The following is a 12,097-nucleotide window of genomic DNA, read 5'->3' on the forward strand; positions in this document are numbered from 1 at the left end:
GCAGCGCAAATAATTGATCTATTACTACATTCATAATTTATCAAGAGAATTCATTCTTGAGAAATACTTTTATTTGAAATATAATTGGATGAATGTATCAAGGTTCTCAACTATATTCATTCTAACTTTTTTACTTTAATGTGTTAATTTTGTGTTAAGAACAAGTCTAAATCAAAGCCTTCATTTACCCTTTAATCAATAGTAGTTAAAATAATCGGTATCTTATTTTTTATACAGCCGGTGTCCCACTACTAATCATACAATTGGTACTCTGATAATTTTTCTGGTAGGTTCAACTTAAAATTTGTTTGTCTATTTTATAAATCTTATATATTTACTATTAAATTATATTTATTTATTAGCAAAGAAATTATAACAACGACTATTATTTTTTCTGCATTAAAAATACACATGCAAACCAACTAGACTTTAATTTTTCTCCGTTAATATTTTGACGTGTATCCCGATTAAAAATAGAAAAACAAACACTACAAAAAGTATTAGTGTAAATTTAAAAATTTGAAAGGACAAAATAGTGAGAGTGAGAGTATCTTTTAGTAATATCTATAGTTAATAGTAGATTGCTTTTTCAATTTTTTATAAAATTTATAAGAAAATATTTGTGCCAAAACAATAGCGTTAAACCGTAACCCACATATCTGTCCGGTTCATTGTGAACCGGGTCTTACCAACAAAACGAGAGAGAAACTAATCAACTTTTAGCTTACTTCAGATTCAGATCAAAGATCCGAATAACGAACAGAGTGGGAGGAGACAACAAAGAAGATAATGGGAACGACGGTGGCGGGTCTGGCGCCGGGGCTGTCACGGAAGCTGAAGAAAGTTCTAGAATCAAGGATCGACACGCCGGATCTCTTGTCTTCACTAAACACACTCTCTTCTTTCTACGACGAGAACACTCCACAAGCACGCCGCAACCTCCGATCAACCATCGAAAAGCGCACCCTATCCATCAACCACGAATTCCTCGACGCCTCGCATGCTGCGCAACTGGTAATTCGTCTTCGCTGCTTTTTTTTAATCTTATCGTGCAGTTAGATCAGTTGGTTTAGCGGTTATGATCCGATCTGGCCCGGTTTAATTTTCCGTGTTTGCTTCGTTAGGCTTTGGATAGCGTGGAGAATGAGGTGGATTCACTCGCTGAATGCTGCGACAGGTGCGGTTTTCCATTTCTGAAAGTTCCTTAGTTGTAACTGTAGTTCGATGTTTGTTTGCATGTTTATCATTAAAAGTAAATGTGTATAAGGAGATAGCGTACTTTGACTCTGAATGTTGTTAACTGAAGCTCAGTTTTTGTGCTTAGTAGTGATATTGAGTTGCATTCGATTCTGCTTCCTTCCCTTGGAAATGCTTACATGGACGTTAATCACCGTGTCCTTGTAATTGGTTCTGAAATAGGAAAATGTGTGTTGTACAGGAAATGCCTATTCCTTATTAGGTTCGTATATCAATTAACTAGTGAAGATCCTGTATAATTTTCCACATATGAAGGGAAACATATGTTTGAATTTCGGTCTCTGTCACCAGAGGGTCTTTAAAAAAAATAGATAGACATGAAACAATTATTCAAAATGGATAGAAGTAAGAAACCGTGATTAATTTATCATTTTCCATCCTAAATAAGCATATGGGAGAAACCTGTGATTGAGATATAGTGAAGTACCAATACAATGCTTGTTCATTATATTGGGGTTGATTATGATATCTTAGAATCGCTGTCATTGGCTTGTTGGCGGATGAGATTTGTTTTGGAAATGGATGTTGTGTTTGATTTGTAGAGTCATGTCCATGACATGATTTAGAAACTATCCGGTAAGTATTTTCATTGGTTATACTTTGGGATTGTAAAATGCAGGTAAAGAAAACCAATGCAGTTAGAGATAATTTGTGTTGTATCATTCAAAAATTTAGGGGGTATGCATAATACTAACTAGTCACAACTAGGATTATCAGTTTCTTGTTTATGTCTTTTTCATTATATACCTGTTTCTAGCAGATGCCTTCTATGTAGATGCCTTCTGCAGATGAAAAAAAGTTTCATTTGCAGGAATTACGTTAGAAAAGCTACTCTAGTTGGGAAAAATAAGATACCCAGCACCTAGTGTGTGCTTGTTCGTGTAGATGGAGTTCTTTTTTGTTTGAGTTTAAACAGCTGATGGATTAGAAAGTTGTTCAATTAACGTGGGACATGCCCCACCCAACATCTATTTATATTTAGAGTGATGTCAAATTACTTATGGTATGTTTGGTTTGACGATGGAAAGCTTATTCTCGCATCCCAATGAAAAGTAATAGCAATTTTACGAAGCTAGTAAAAACAACTTGATGCGCGGTGATATGACAATTGAACGCAGAAACATACACATACTTAACAAGAAGTTCTCTGGATTATAGTGTGATCTGGCTGAGATTATTTGGAGTAGCATTTTAAATCATGTAAAAGGCAATTCCATAGAAGCTAGCATGTTAGAGCTGAGATTCGTTTGTGGTCATTAAATTATTTAATTTCTGTATTTAGTTCGAGGTGCTGGCATTATGGTATATCATTCTCAATTTTGGCGTAGTGCAGCTTCAGAAATATCAGTTTGTGAATCTTGTTCTGTTTAGTGCTTGGTTGGGGTTAGAATTTTAAGTTTTACTTTGTAGCACAAGCATTTCAAGTTTCCTTTTTAAACTTAAAATTTTCTTATTGTTCTTTCAGTAAGAATCGATTCTCTATTTTTCTAGCCTACAGATCCTTAAATAAAATTTTAGGTTCTATGTTCTTACAGGATAGCAAAGGCTTTAAACAGTTGTAGTGCTAGCACCGGTGACATTATAAGTACCACAGAGAGGCTCAAACAAGAACTTGAAACTACTACACAAAGACAAGAAATTGTAACATGTTTCTTACGCGACTATCAGCTCTCCCCTGAAGAGGTTTGAATTATTGGTTAATGTTTTACCTATTATCGACCCATGGGTTTGTGAATCAAATAAGTGTATTGTATTCTTGCTTAAAATTAATTGTTGATCATCTGTAGATTGATGCACTTAGAGATGAAGATCTGAATGAAAATTTTTTCAAAGCACTATCTCATGTCCAAGAGATTCATGCCAATTGTAAAGTGTTGCTTAGGACACATCATCAGGTAATATTCTTGTCTTCTCTATCCCTTGTATTATATGCGCAATTCTTAACCTGTTATTTGAAGTCTGGACTCTGAACCCAAATTGCCTATATGGTTATGAGCTTACATATGAAAATTATGCACCCTCAGGCAATTTTCCTATCCTTTACATGATTGGTCGTTCTGCTAGCTGGAAGTTTTCACAGCATTTTAAACATCATTAGAGTTTATTGTAGAAAAGACTTGTGTAATATCTAGAATTAAGATTATCCATAGATATTCTTGTGGAATTGAGGAAGAGGGAGGTGCAGATGTCTGGGACAAAAACAAAAGTCTTCTGGCTGCATAAAGTATTCACGACTTTGAAGTAACTAAACCTTAACCAACCATTGTCACGGTTGCACAAGTGCCTAAGATTTCCTGTAATTATAACTCAGTCCACAGTAAGATGCTCAGTTGGAGGAGGATCTTACTCTCTGATCGCATGATCCAATTAGCATAGTTGTGACACTAACCCTTATTCCAAAATGATAGCTGATTTCATGTTTGTATAACTCAGTCCACAGTAAAATGCTCAGTTGGAGGATCCTACTCTCTGACCGCATAATCCAATTAGCATAGTTGTTGTGAAACTAACCCTTATGCCAAAGATGGTAGTACTGGTTAGGTAAACCTTCCACTAACATCAAATATAGAATTTGAAACCCTAAGCATTTGTTTGAGAGTTTGGAGGGAAAAGGAGGTGAGGGTTTTGAAATAAAGGGAAGGATGGAGTGAAAAGAATTGAGGGAATTAGGTGGAGAGGGTTTTGGGGGGTTTAATTTTATTCATAATACAAAAGCCCCCTAGTTTGGAGGAACTAAAAAATTGTATTGGAGGAAGGGTTTGAAGGGCTTAGATAAATTAGATAAATTCTTCAGTTATAATATTTTGAAAATTAAAAATATATTAATCATAAACATTTATTTAGCATTCTATACAAAATTGTTCTTTCAAAAATTGTTAAAGATTCTCATATTTTTCTTCAAATCTCCTTCTCTCGAAGCCCTCTCTAACCCTTCTCTCCTAACTCGTAAACAGAGTCTAAGTTTCAATTTCAGTATTACCAACCATTTTTGGTTTGATAGTGGCTACGTTTATATTGATAGTGTACTCAATCTATAGCTATAGCTACACTAAATTAGTGTGGCTAATAGAAATATAAATAATCAGAACCTACAATCATAAAATCAAATTAGAATACATGTATCTGTAAGCCAATATACTATAACAAGTAATCTAATGTACAAGAATCTGAATGATTAGTCTTCAGGAAACTTTCTTTTGGAAAAAAAAATTACCTTATCTTTTCTTGAGGGTAACATACTTCTGTTATTTGATAATTGATACCACCTCTTCAATAAATATAGGGCCTTGTTGACTAAATTAAAAAAATTGGTAGTAGTACTAAATCTTTTAACAATTTGTATTGTTTTTCAAAGATGACCATGTAGGAACTGTCCAAAAAAAAAAAGATGACCATGTAGGAGAGAGAATTGATTTATCTTCCCATTGGGTATTTTGGTAAGGAAATAGTTGGTTCAGTTACAAATTTGAAAGGGATCCTATAAAAATGGACATGGAAAATTCTGGAGAGGGTCCTATATTTAGGGATGGGGGTAGTAAATGACTTTGGCTTCTTTTTTCCCCCCCTTTTTTATATAAGTTGGCTTAGCTTCTTTTGGCATTAGTATGACCCTATGTTTCATGGACCCAAACATGCCGGATCAAGGTTTATCACTGGTGAAAAATTTTCTGTACTCGTAAGTTGTACTAGATGTCTAGAGCTATTCATGCAATGCTAGTTCTGATTGAATGTGACTAAATTGCATTGGACTAATACTATTCATTCAGATGCTATTGATTTCTAGAACATATGCATAAGTTCAGTAGATGGGTGGAAAAACACCACTCAAGGTTAAAAAATACTTTAGTGCATGAATTTAAGACCTCTAATGTTGTATGAGATTGAAAGTTAAGATGGTAATGAGTCAACAAAAAGGTAAGTTCTGTCTTGCAGAAATGTGATTGTTCAAATGGATGAGTGGTCATACTAAAAAGGATTAGGAATACAACTGTTAGAATTAAAATAGGTTCCATTGTAGAAAAGATGTTAGAATCTTGTTCTTGTCATATGTGCTTTGGAAGTGCATGGAGAAGATCTATAAGGTTGACCTGATAGTGGATAATCTAATAGTTAGAGGTAGTGGGAAATCAAGAAAAACTCTTTAGACAAATCATCTTAATATTTAGCATTTAATAATTTATCTTTGAATTAAATCATGATAAAGAATTATGGCATTTTTACCTTACATTTGCAAGAGCTTGATTCCAGATCTTGTTTCTGCAACTGTCACATTATTTTTGCCATGTGACTCGAGATCATGGGTTCAAGTTGTGGAATCAGCCTCTTGGAAATATACAAGGTTAGGATAACTGCAATAGATCCAACCCTTCCTTGGACCCTGCTATTGCTGTAGACTTGTAGTTCTATAAACCAAGTTTTCCTAATTTGTTGGTCTATATAGCCAGTCTAATAATAGTTAGAGATAGTGGGAGATCAAGAAAAAGTCTTAAAAGACAAATCATTAACATATATTTAGCATTAAATAATTTACTTTTGAGCTAAATACATGTTAAAGATTTATGGCATTTTTACCTTACATTTGCAAGAGGCTGATTCCACATCTAGTTTCTACAACTGCCCCATTGTTTTTGCCATGTGACTCGAGATCATGGGTTCAAGTTGTGTAATCAGCCTCTTGGAAAAATACAAGGTTAGGATAATTACAATATATCTACAAGGGTCCGACAATTCCTTGAACCCTGCTATTGCTGTAGTTCCATAACACCAAGTTATCCTAGTTTGTTGGTCTATATAGCCAATCTTACCTAGCGGGATAAGTTTGGTTATTGCTACTCTTGTATAAATTGTTGAAGTAGCCTTGGCTATTTCTTCTGGTTGTATGTTGCTTTCACATCACAATTTTTGCTTAGTAAATCTTGTTCAAGCAGAGTTTTTTATCCCATACTTACCTGCTACTTTATCAGCTTAAAATCAAATTGCAATGTTTACTGAATTGGGGAATTTCATTTGCAGCGTGCTGGTTTAGAGCTAATGGATATGATGGCAGTGTATCAAGAAGGAGCTTATGAGCGCCTATGCAGGTGAAAAATCATCGATTTCGGCGTCTTATGGCTAGAGTATAGTGTACCTTATTTTTCAACCATATGATACACATACATATAATGTGTGTCTGTGAAGTGTGAATTTTCATCTGTGATCAGCTAGATTCATCATATATATATGACTCTTAAAAGTTCTTACAGGTTGTGTCTTTCAATTTAGATCGGCTAGATTCATGATATATATGACTACTTATAGTCTTCTTTCAATTGAGATCGGCTAGATAGATGATATATATAACTACTTATAGTCTTTACGTCTAGGTGGGTTCAGGCTGAATGTAGGAAACTGGGCGACACTGACAATCCAGAAGTTGGTGACCTTCTGAAAACAGCTGTGCGCTACCTCAGGGAAAGATCTGTTCTTTTCAAGTATTGTGCAGAAGAGGTATTTAATCAATTTATTTAAAAACTGTCCATTCTATTTTTGCTTCCATATTTCAGTCGTGAGACATTTCATATTCTGAAGCATATTATTATCTGTTATCATGCACGATGCACCATCTAATGGTGATTATGATAAAATAATTGCTAGTGGAACTCAAGTTGATAACAAAATCTTAAGAATGTTCTTATTGTCAAATTGAAACTTAGATTGTCTTAATGATCATTTACTTGAGCATAATCTATTTTTACTAATTCTGCAGGTTGCCAATATGAGACACAATGCACTGTTTAGAAGGTTTATAAGTGCCCTTACACGTGGAGGACCTGGTGGAATGCCTCGGCCAATTGAAGTGCACGCTCATGACCCATTACGATATGTTGGGGATATGTTAGGCTGGTTGCATCAGGTTTGTTATGAAAGCCCTATGGATGTATGCTTGAAACCACTTTTGAATGCCTACTTTGCTACTATGATTTATGTGTTGAAGATAAAGGGCATTATATAAAGAAAAGGAGGAGGAAAGGGAAAGAGAAAAAACTTTTCAGAATTGTGATTATGGTTTTTATGGAAAAGACTTGAGCACACTATCTGTTATTTTTACTAATATTAGACTCCTTGTTGCAAACCAAGAGAGGAAAGATGAAATATTGATAGAAATAAATGAAAAGAAAGAACAGTTTTATTGAATGAATGACTGAGAATAAAAGAGAGAGCTCTCCTCCAAATGTTTCCCCTTCACAAAGGATTTCTCCTTTTGGCTTTCACACAATATCTTTTGAATTAAAATATGATTTCCGCCATCCGGACACCCCTGTTTATTTATCTAACTAATCTCTTATTAACCAATTAAATTCACTAATTGTCCCTAATTAAATCTCCCTTCTCTCCTATTCTTAACATTCCAAATCCTGAATAACTAAACTATTCATGATAATTACTCAACTCCAAATCCTAATTAGATTAGGAAACATATCACGAAATACACAATATTGAACCCCTAGAGGTAATATAAGATATTTCCTAGTTACTCTATGATAGAAGCCAAATGTGAGATATTTTTCATATATAATTTCTAACGCTCCTCTTAAGTTAAAATTTTCTAAGCGTCAAGCTTGTTGGCAAAGAACCCTTTAAAAAAAATATTGTAGTATTATCAGACAACGGTAAGACCCAAGGTTGTCAAGATCGAGATCTTACATAAGATCGGCAAAGAATAACAAGATCGGAAGATCCTACCCAAATACTTTTGTAAGATCGAGAAGGGGTAACAAGATCGTAAAACATAAGATCACAACAAAAATCGTAATATCCTACTAAAATGTACAAATAATAGTATATAACTTAAGTATTTTTACATGATATATGTTAGTAGGCAAGTGTATTAGTGAGAAAATGACTCTTTTTCATATTCTTTAGACACATACGATTGAGTTTTTATACTTATGACTACCTCATGGAACATTTGTTAGACATTAGGGTCATATTTGGTCAATTACTAAGATTATAGGTGAGATGTTTATTCTCTAAACCCTTAATCTAAAACTTCATCATTTCAAAAGATACGCATACATCCCCGCCGAACCGTAATTGTTGTGCCTATGCATCTTGTCATCCTTCTCACTTTTAATGGTGGTGGCCGGAAAATGACCATTCATACCTGAAACTGGCAAAGATCGCACAAAATCAATGATTCTACAATTTTTTTTTCACAATTTGGCTACAACACGCGATTTTACCTAAGATCCAGATCGTTGGGAGTGAGTGAGATCGTAAAATCTTAAGATTTTAAGATCTAGATTGAGATCTTGACAACCATGGTAAGGCCAACAATGTTGTACGGGACAAAATGTTGGCCGGTAAAGAATCAACATGAAAATAAAATAAGTGTAGCAAAGATGAGGATGTTGCGTCGGATGTGTGGTAAGACTATACAAGATAAGAACATAAATAAGCTTAGGTGGTTTGGGCATGTAGAGAGAAGACCCGTGAATTCGGTAGTAAGGAGAGTAGATTAGATGAAGGGTAATCAAACAACTAATGGTAGAGGAAGACCTAGAAAAACTGTAAAAGAAACTATTAGAAAAGACCTAGACATTAACGAGTTGGATAGATACATGGTGTTTGATAGAACATTATGATGTAGCTTGATCCATGTAGTCGACTTCACTTAAATGGGATAAGGCTTGTTTGTTGTTGTTGTTGTTGTTGATGTTGTTGCTGTTGTATTTGCTACAATCTTTGATGCCACCTCAGATCCACACCCACATCACAGCTTTTGGAGGCCAAAATGAGGGTTGGGGCAAAATTGAAAAAAATGTGGAAATAGGAGGGGCAAAATGTTCGATTTAGGAATGAGGGGACCAATTTCGTGAAAATAGTCAAATATGGGGGATAAAAAGTGCATTTATATCTTAAATATAAAGAAATGTAAAAATCAAACCTAATTTTGAATTTAAAATATTTAAATTACTAAAATTCGATCCAAATATTAGGGGATAATTTTTCAAATATTTTGACACTTTACTTATTCGTCATATATTTATTTCTGTATGCAGGCTTTGGCATCTGAACGTGAACTTGTACTGGTACTACTTGATCCAGATGCAATTGTAGATACTAGACCAACGGCAAAGCAACTCTCCAATAACTCTGAGAATGGATCTGGCAAGACTGAAATTGACTTGATGTTTGTTCTTGATAGAATTTTTGAAGGAGTATGTCGGCCGTTTAAAGTGAGGGTTGAACAAGTTTTACAGTCACAACCAAGTCTTATAGTCTCCTATAAACTCAATAATACACTTCAATTTTACTGCTACACCGTGAGTTATCATCTCTTTTCTATTTTCAACAGCAGTAGTCCATATTTTTATTTGTCTTGATGAATTCTTATGGTCTTGTAGATCTCAGATTTACTTGGGCAAGATACTGCACTTTGTAATACACTATGGGCACTGAAAGATGCTGCTCAGAAAACTTTTTTTGATATTTTGAAAGGCCGAGGAGAAAAGCTTTTACGATATCCCCCACTTGTTGCTGTTGATCTTTCTCCGCCCCCGGCTGTGAGAGAAGGAGTATCTGTACTTCTTGAAATAATTGAGAACTACAACAGCATGATGATTCCTGCTTCTGGCCAAAAACCTGCTTTTGATCCAGTTATATCTGCTACATTGGATCCAATAATTCAGGTTTATATTTTTCAATTGATTCCTGCATTTAATTGCATTACCATTCAGTATAGTCATGAAAGAAAATGATGTGAGTATGAATATTATTCTGAAATTGACCTATAATATCTTAGAGTTACTTCCATAATGGTGGTTTAGAATCTCTGTACTCAACTTGGTATCTATCCATCTGCAAAACAGCCTCCCTTTGGTAACAACATATTGCTATTGTTTTAATTCCTTAAAGTACAATATTCCCCTTTCTAGCCTGCTGATTTAATAACATATGCATGCATAGTCCGTTAACTTGATGCTTTCATGCTGAACTCAAGGGTCTCTGAATCACCCAATTAAAGACAGTTCTACAATCCTAGCTATTCATGTTAGAAGTTAATTGGCTGTCTTTTCAATGAAATCGAAGGATATCATAGATTTAGCTTCCTATTTGTTGCAGATGTGTGAACAAGCAGCAGAGGCACACAAGTCAAAAGCAGCCGGCAACTCATCAAGAAGAAGTAGGATGAGTAGCGACTCTGGTCAACTTACTAAATCATCAGTTGATGCAATCTTGTCAAACAGCCGCTCTGCATCATCACTGGTCTGTTCCTCCTCTCTTTTAAAAGAAACAATTATTTTTCCTTCTCTTTTGGGTTTTATAGCTTTGTAGCAGTTTGATTTTTTTTTATTATTTAATAGACTTCGGCTTTAGATATGAACTTCAACCTTATGCATTTTAATAGTTTATTATTCTCATTTTACTGACGAAATTACAATGAACTGTCTATATTTTTATATAAAAAAGACTTCATTGTTACCATCCTTATGGGTTGAACTATTGAAGTGAGGCATCTTTTCTGTCAAGTTACACGTACTTAAGATTGCATCAGCTTCATGAGTCAAGGTTGCAGCCTTTTAAAATCAGTTCTGCTATAAATTGAAAAAGAAAATCCATTTGGAATCAAGAGACTAAAATTGAAATAATCTATAATTTTACTGGAACTTTTTGAAAGAAATACCATGCTGTGTTGTAGATGTAAGGTCATGTTAATTAACTAATAAAGTTTATTGCTGCATGTCCAAATGAAGTATAGCACTATCATAGTTATCAATATCAATGTGCAATTAGAGCAAAAAGTAAAGTGGAACAAATTAATGAAAAATAACATTTTCGATTTCCTAGAGTTTTCTGATTAGTTCCTGTAAGAACTTTAATCCAATAAACTAGTTTTGGCTTCTGTAAGAACTTTTCTGATTGTGTTTTTGCAGACTAGTGAGACACCCTCAAAGATCTTTCTCATTAACTGCTTGTGTGCTATTCAACAACCTTTATCTGGATATGAGGTTGCTGCTGAGTATGTGAAAAGACTTGGAGCAATGATAGATAATCACCTGGGTGTTCTTGTGGAGAAAGAAGCTGATGCAATCTTAAGTCGATGTAATTTGTCAGAAAAGATGCCTCACTTCCATAATTCAATCCATAAGGGCGGGGAAGACGACGTTGGTACCCCATTGGCTGAATTGGAAGATACAAGTCCAACCATTCTTTCAGAGTGTTTGAAAGCTCTGTTTGGTCTTATTTTGGGAAGCGAAAGTTCCCTGCCTGAGTTTGAACAGATACAGGTTCCAAAGTTGCGTTCCGAAGCTTCTATAGGAGTGGCCAGATCACTGGGTGAAGCTTATGAGCTTATTTATAAGGCTATAATGGATCCCAAAAATGGCTATCCAGATCCCAGGTCCTTGGCAAGACATCCTCCTAATCAGATAAGAACTATATTAGGGATATGAATTCTATTTCTAGTGATATGTTTTACTCTAATCCTGCTCATTATGTTTGTTAGTTACGTAAATAACCTTTATTCTCACATTTAAAATTGTATTTGCTATACCAATTTTTGTCTCTTTGAAATACTGGATTTACTAAATGTTAGTATTTAAATCTTATGTTATTGGATTCTATTATTTTTGTTGGTATGAAGTAATAATAGATTTTCATTATTTGATTGGAGGTAATGCTTAAAAAAAATATCAAAAGCCTTTTTTGTTTTGCTTTTATTTTCCCTAAAAATTAAATAATCTTCAGTGATAGATTTCTCCTTGTCTCTGGCAAGTTTCAGGATGTCTAGTTTTGAGACCAAGATTGGGTGTCCTTGTATTTATGTGACTTTCATAACTATCACCTGGATCCCACA

At 34.5% G+C, this 12,097-nt stretch overlaps 1 protein-coding gene across 1 annotated transcript; it reads left to right on the forward strand.

The window, feature by feature from the left end:
• Positions 1–632: 632 nt before the first annotated feature.
• LOC127119926 (conserved oligomeric Golgi complex subunit 6) lies at positions 633–11,864 on the forward strand. Its single transcript, XM_051050293.1, has 11 exons — positions 633–1,014; positions 1,125–1,177; positions 2,793–2,940; positions 3,045–3,152; positions 6,271–6,338; positions 6,621–6,744; positions 7,004–7,150; positions 9,300–9,563; positions 9,645–9,929; positions 10,363–10,506; positions 11,175–11,864. The coding sequence occupies exons 1-11, from the start codon at positions 790–792 to the stop codon at positions 11,691–11,693; spliced, it is 2,085 nt and encodes a 694-aa protein (XP_050906250.1). The 5' UTR covers positions 633–789; the 3' UTR covers positions 11,694–11,864.
• Positions 11,865–12,097: the final 233 nt, after the last annotated feature.

Source organism: Lathyrus oleraceus, chromosome 2 (genome assembly GCF_024323335.1).
Source record: "Lathyrus oleraceus cultivar Zhongwan6 chromosome 2, CAAS_Psat_ZW6_1.0, whole genome shotgun sequence".
In the NCBI taxonomy this organism is placed as follows: domain Eukaryota; kingdom Viridiplantae; phylum Streptophyta; class Magnoliopsida; order Fabales; family Fabaceae; genus Lathyrus; species Lathyrus oleraceus.

What these genes read in the sequence shown, in the direction of transcription:
- LOC127119926 (XM_051050293.1), top strand. Translation starts at nt 790, where the DNA reads ATGGGAACGACGGTGGCGGGTCTGGCGCCGGGGCTGTCACGGAAGCTG. An exon ending in TGCTTAGGACACATCATCAG is followed by an intron (nt 3,153 to 6,270) that starts GTAATATTCTTG and finishes TTTCATTTGCAG; the next exon opens with CGTGCTGGTTTAGAGCTAAT. An exon ending in TTCAATTTTACTGCTACACC is followed by an intron (nt 9,564 to 9,644) that starts GTGAGTTATCAT and finishes ATGGTCTTGTAG; the next exon opens with ATCTCAGATTTACTTGGGCA.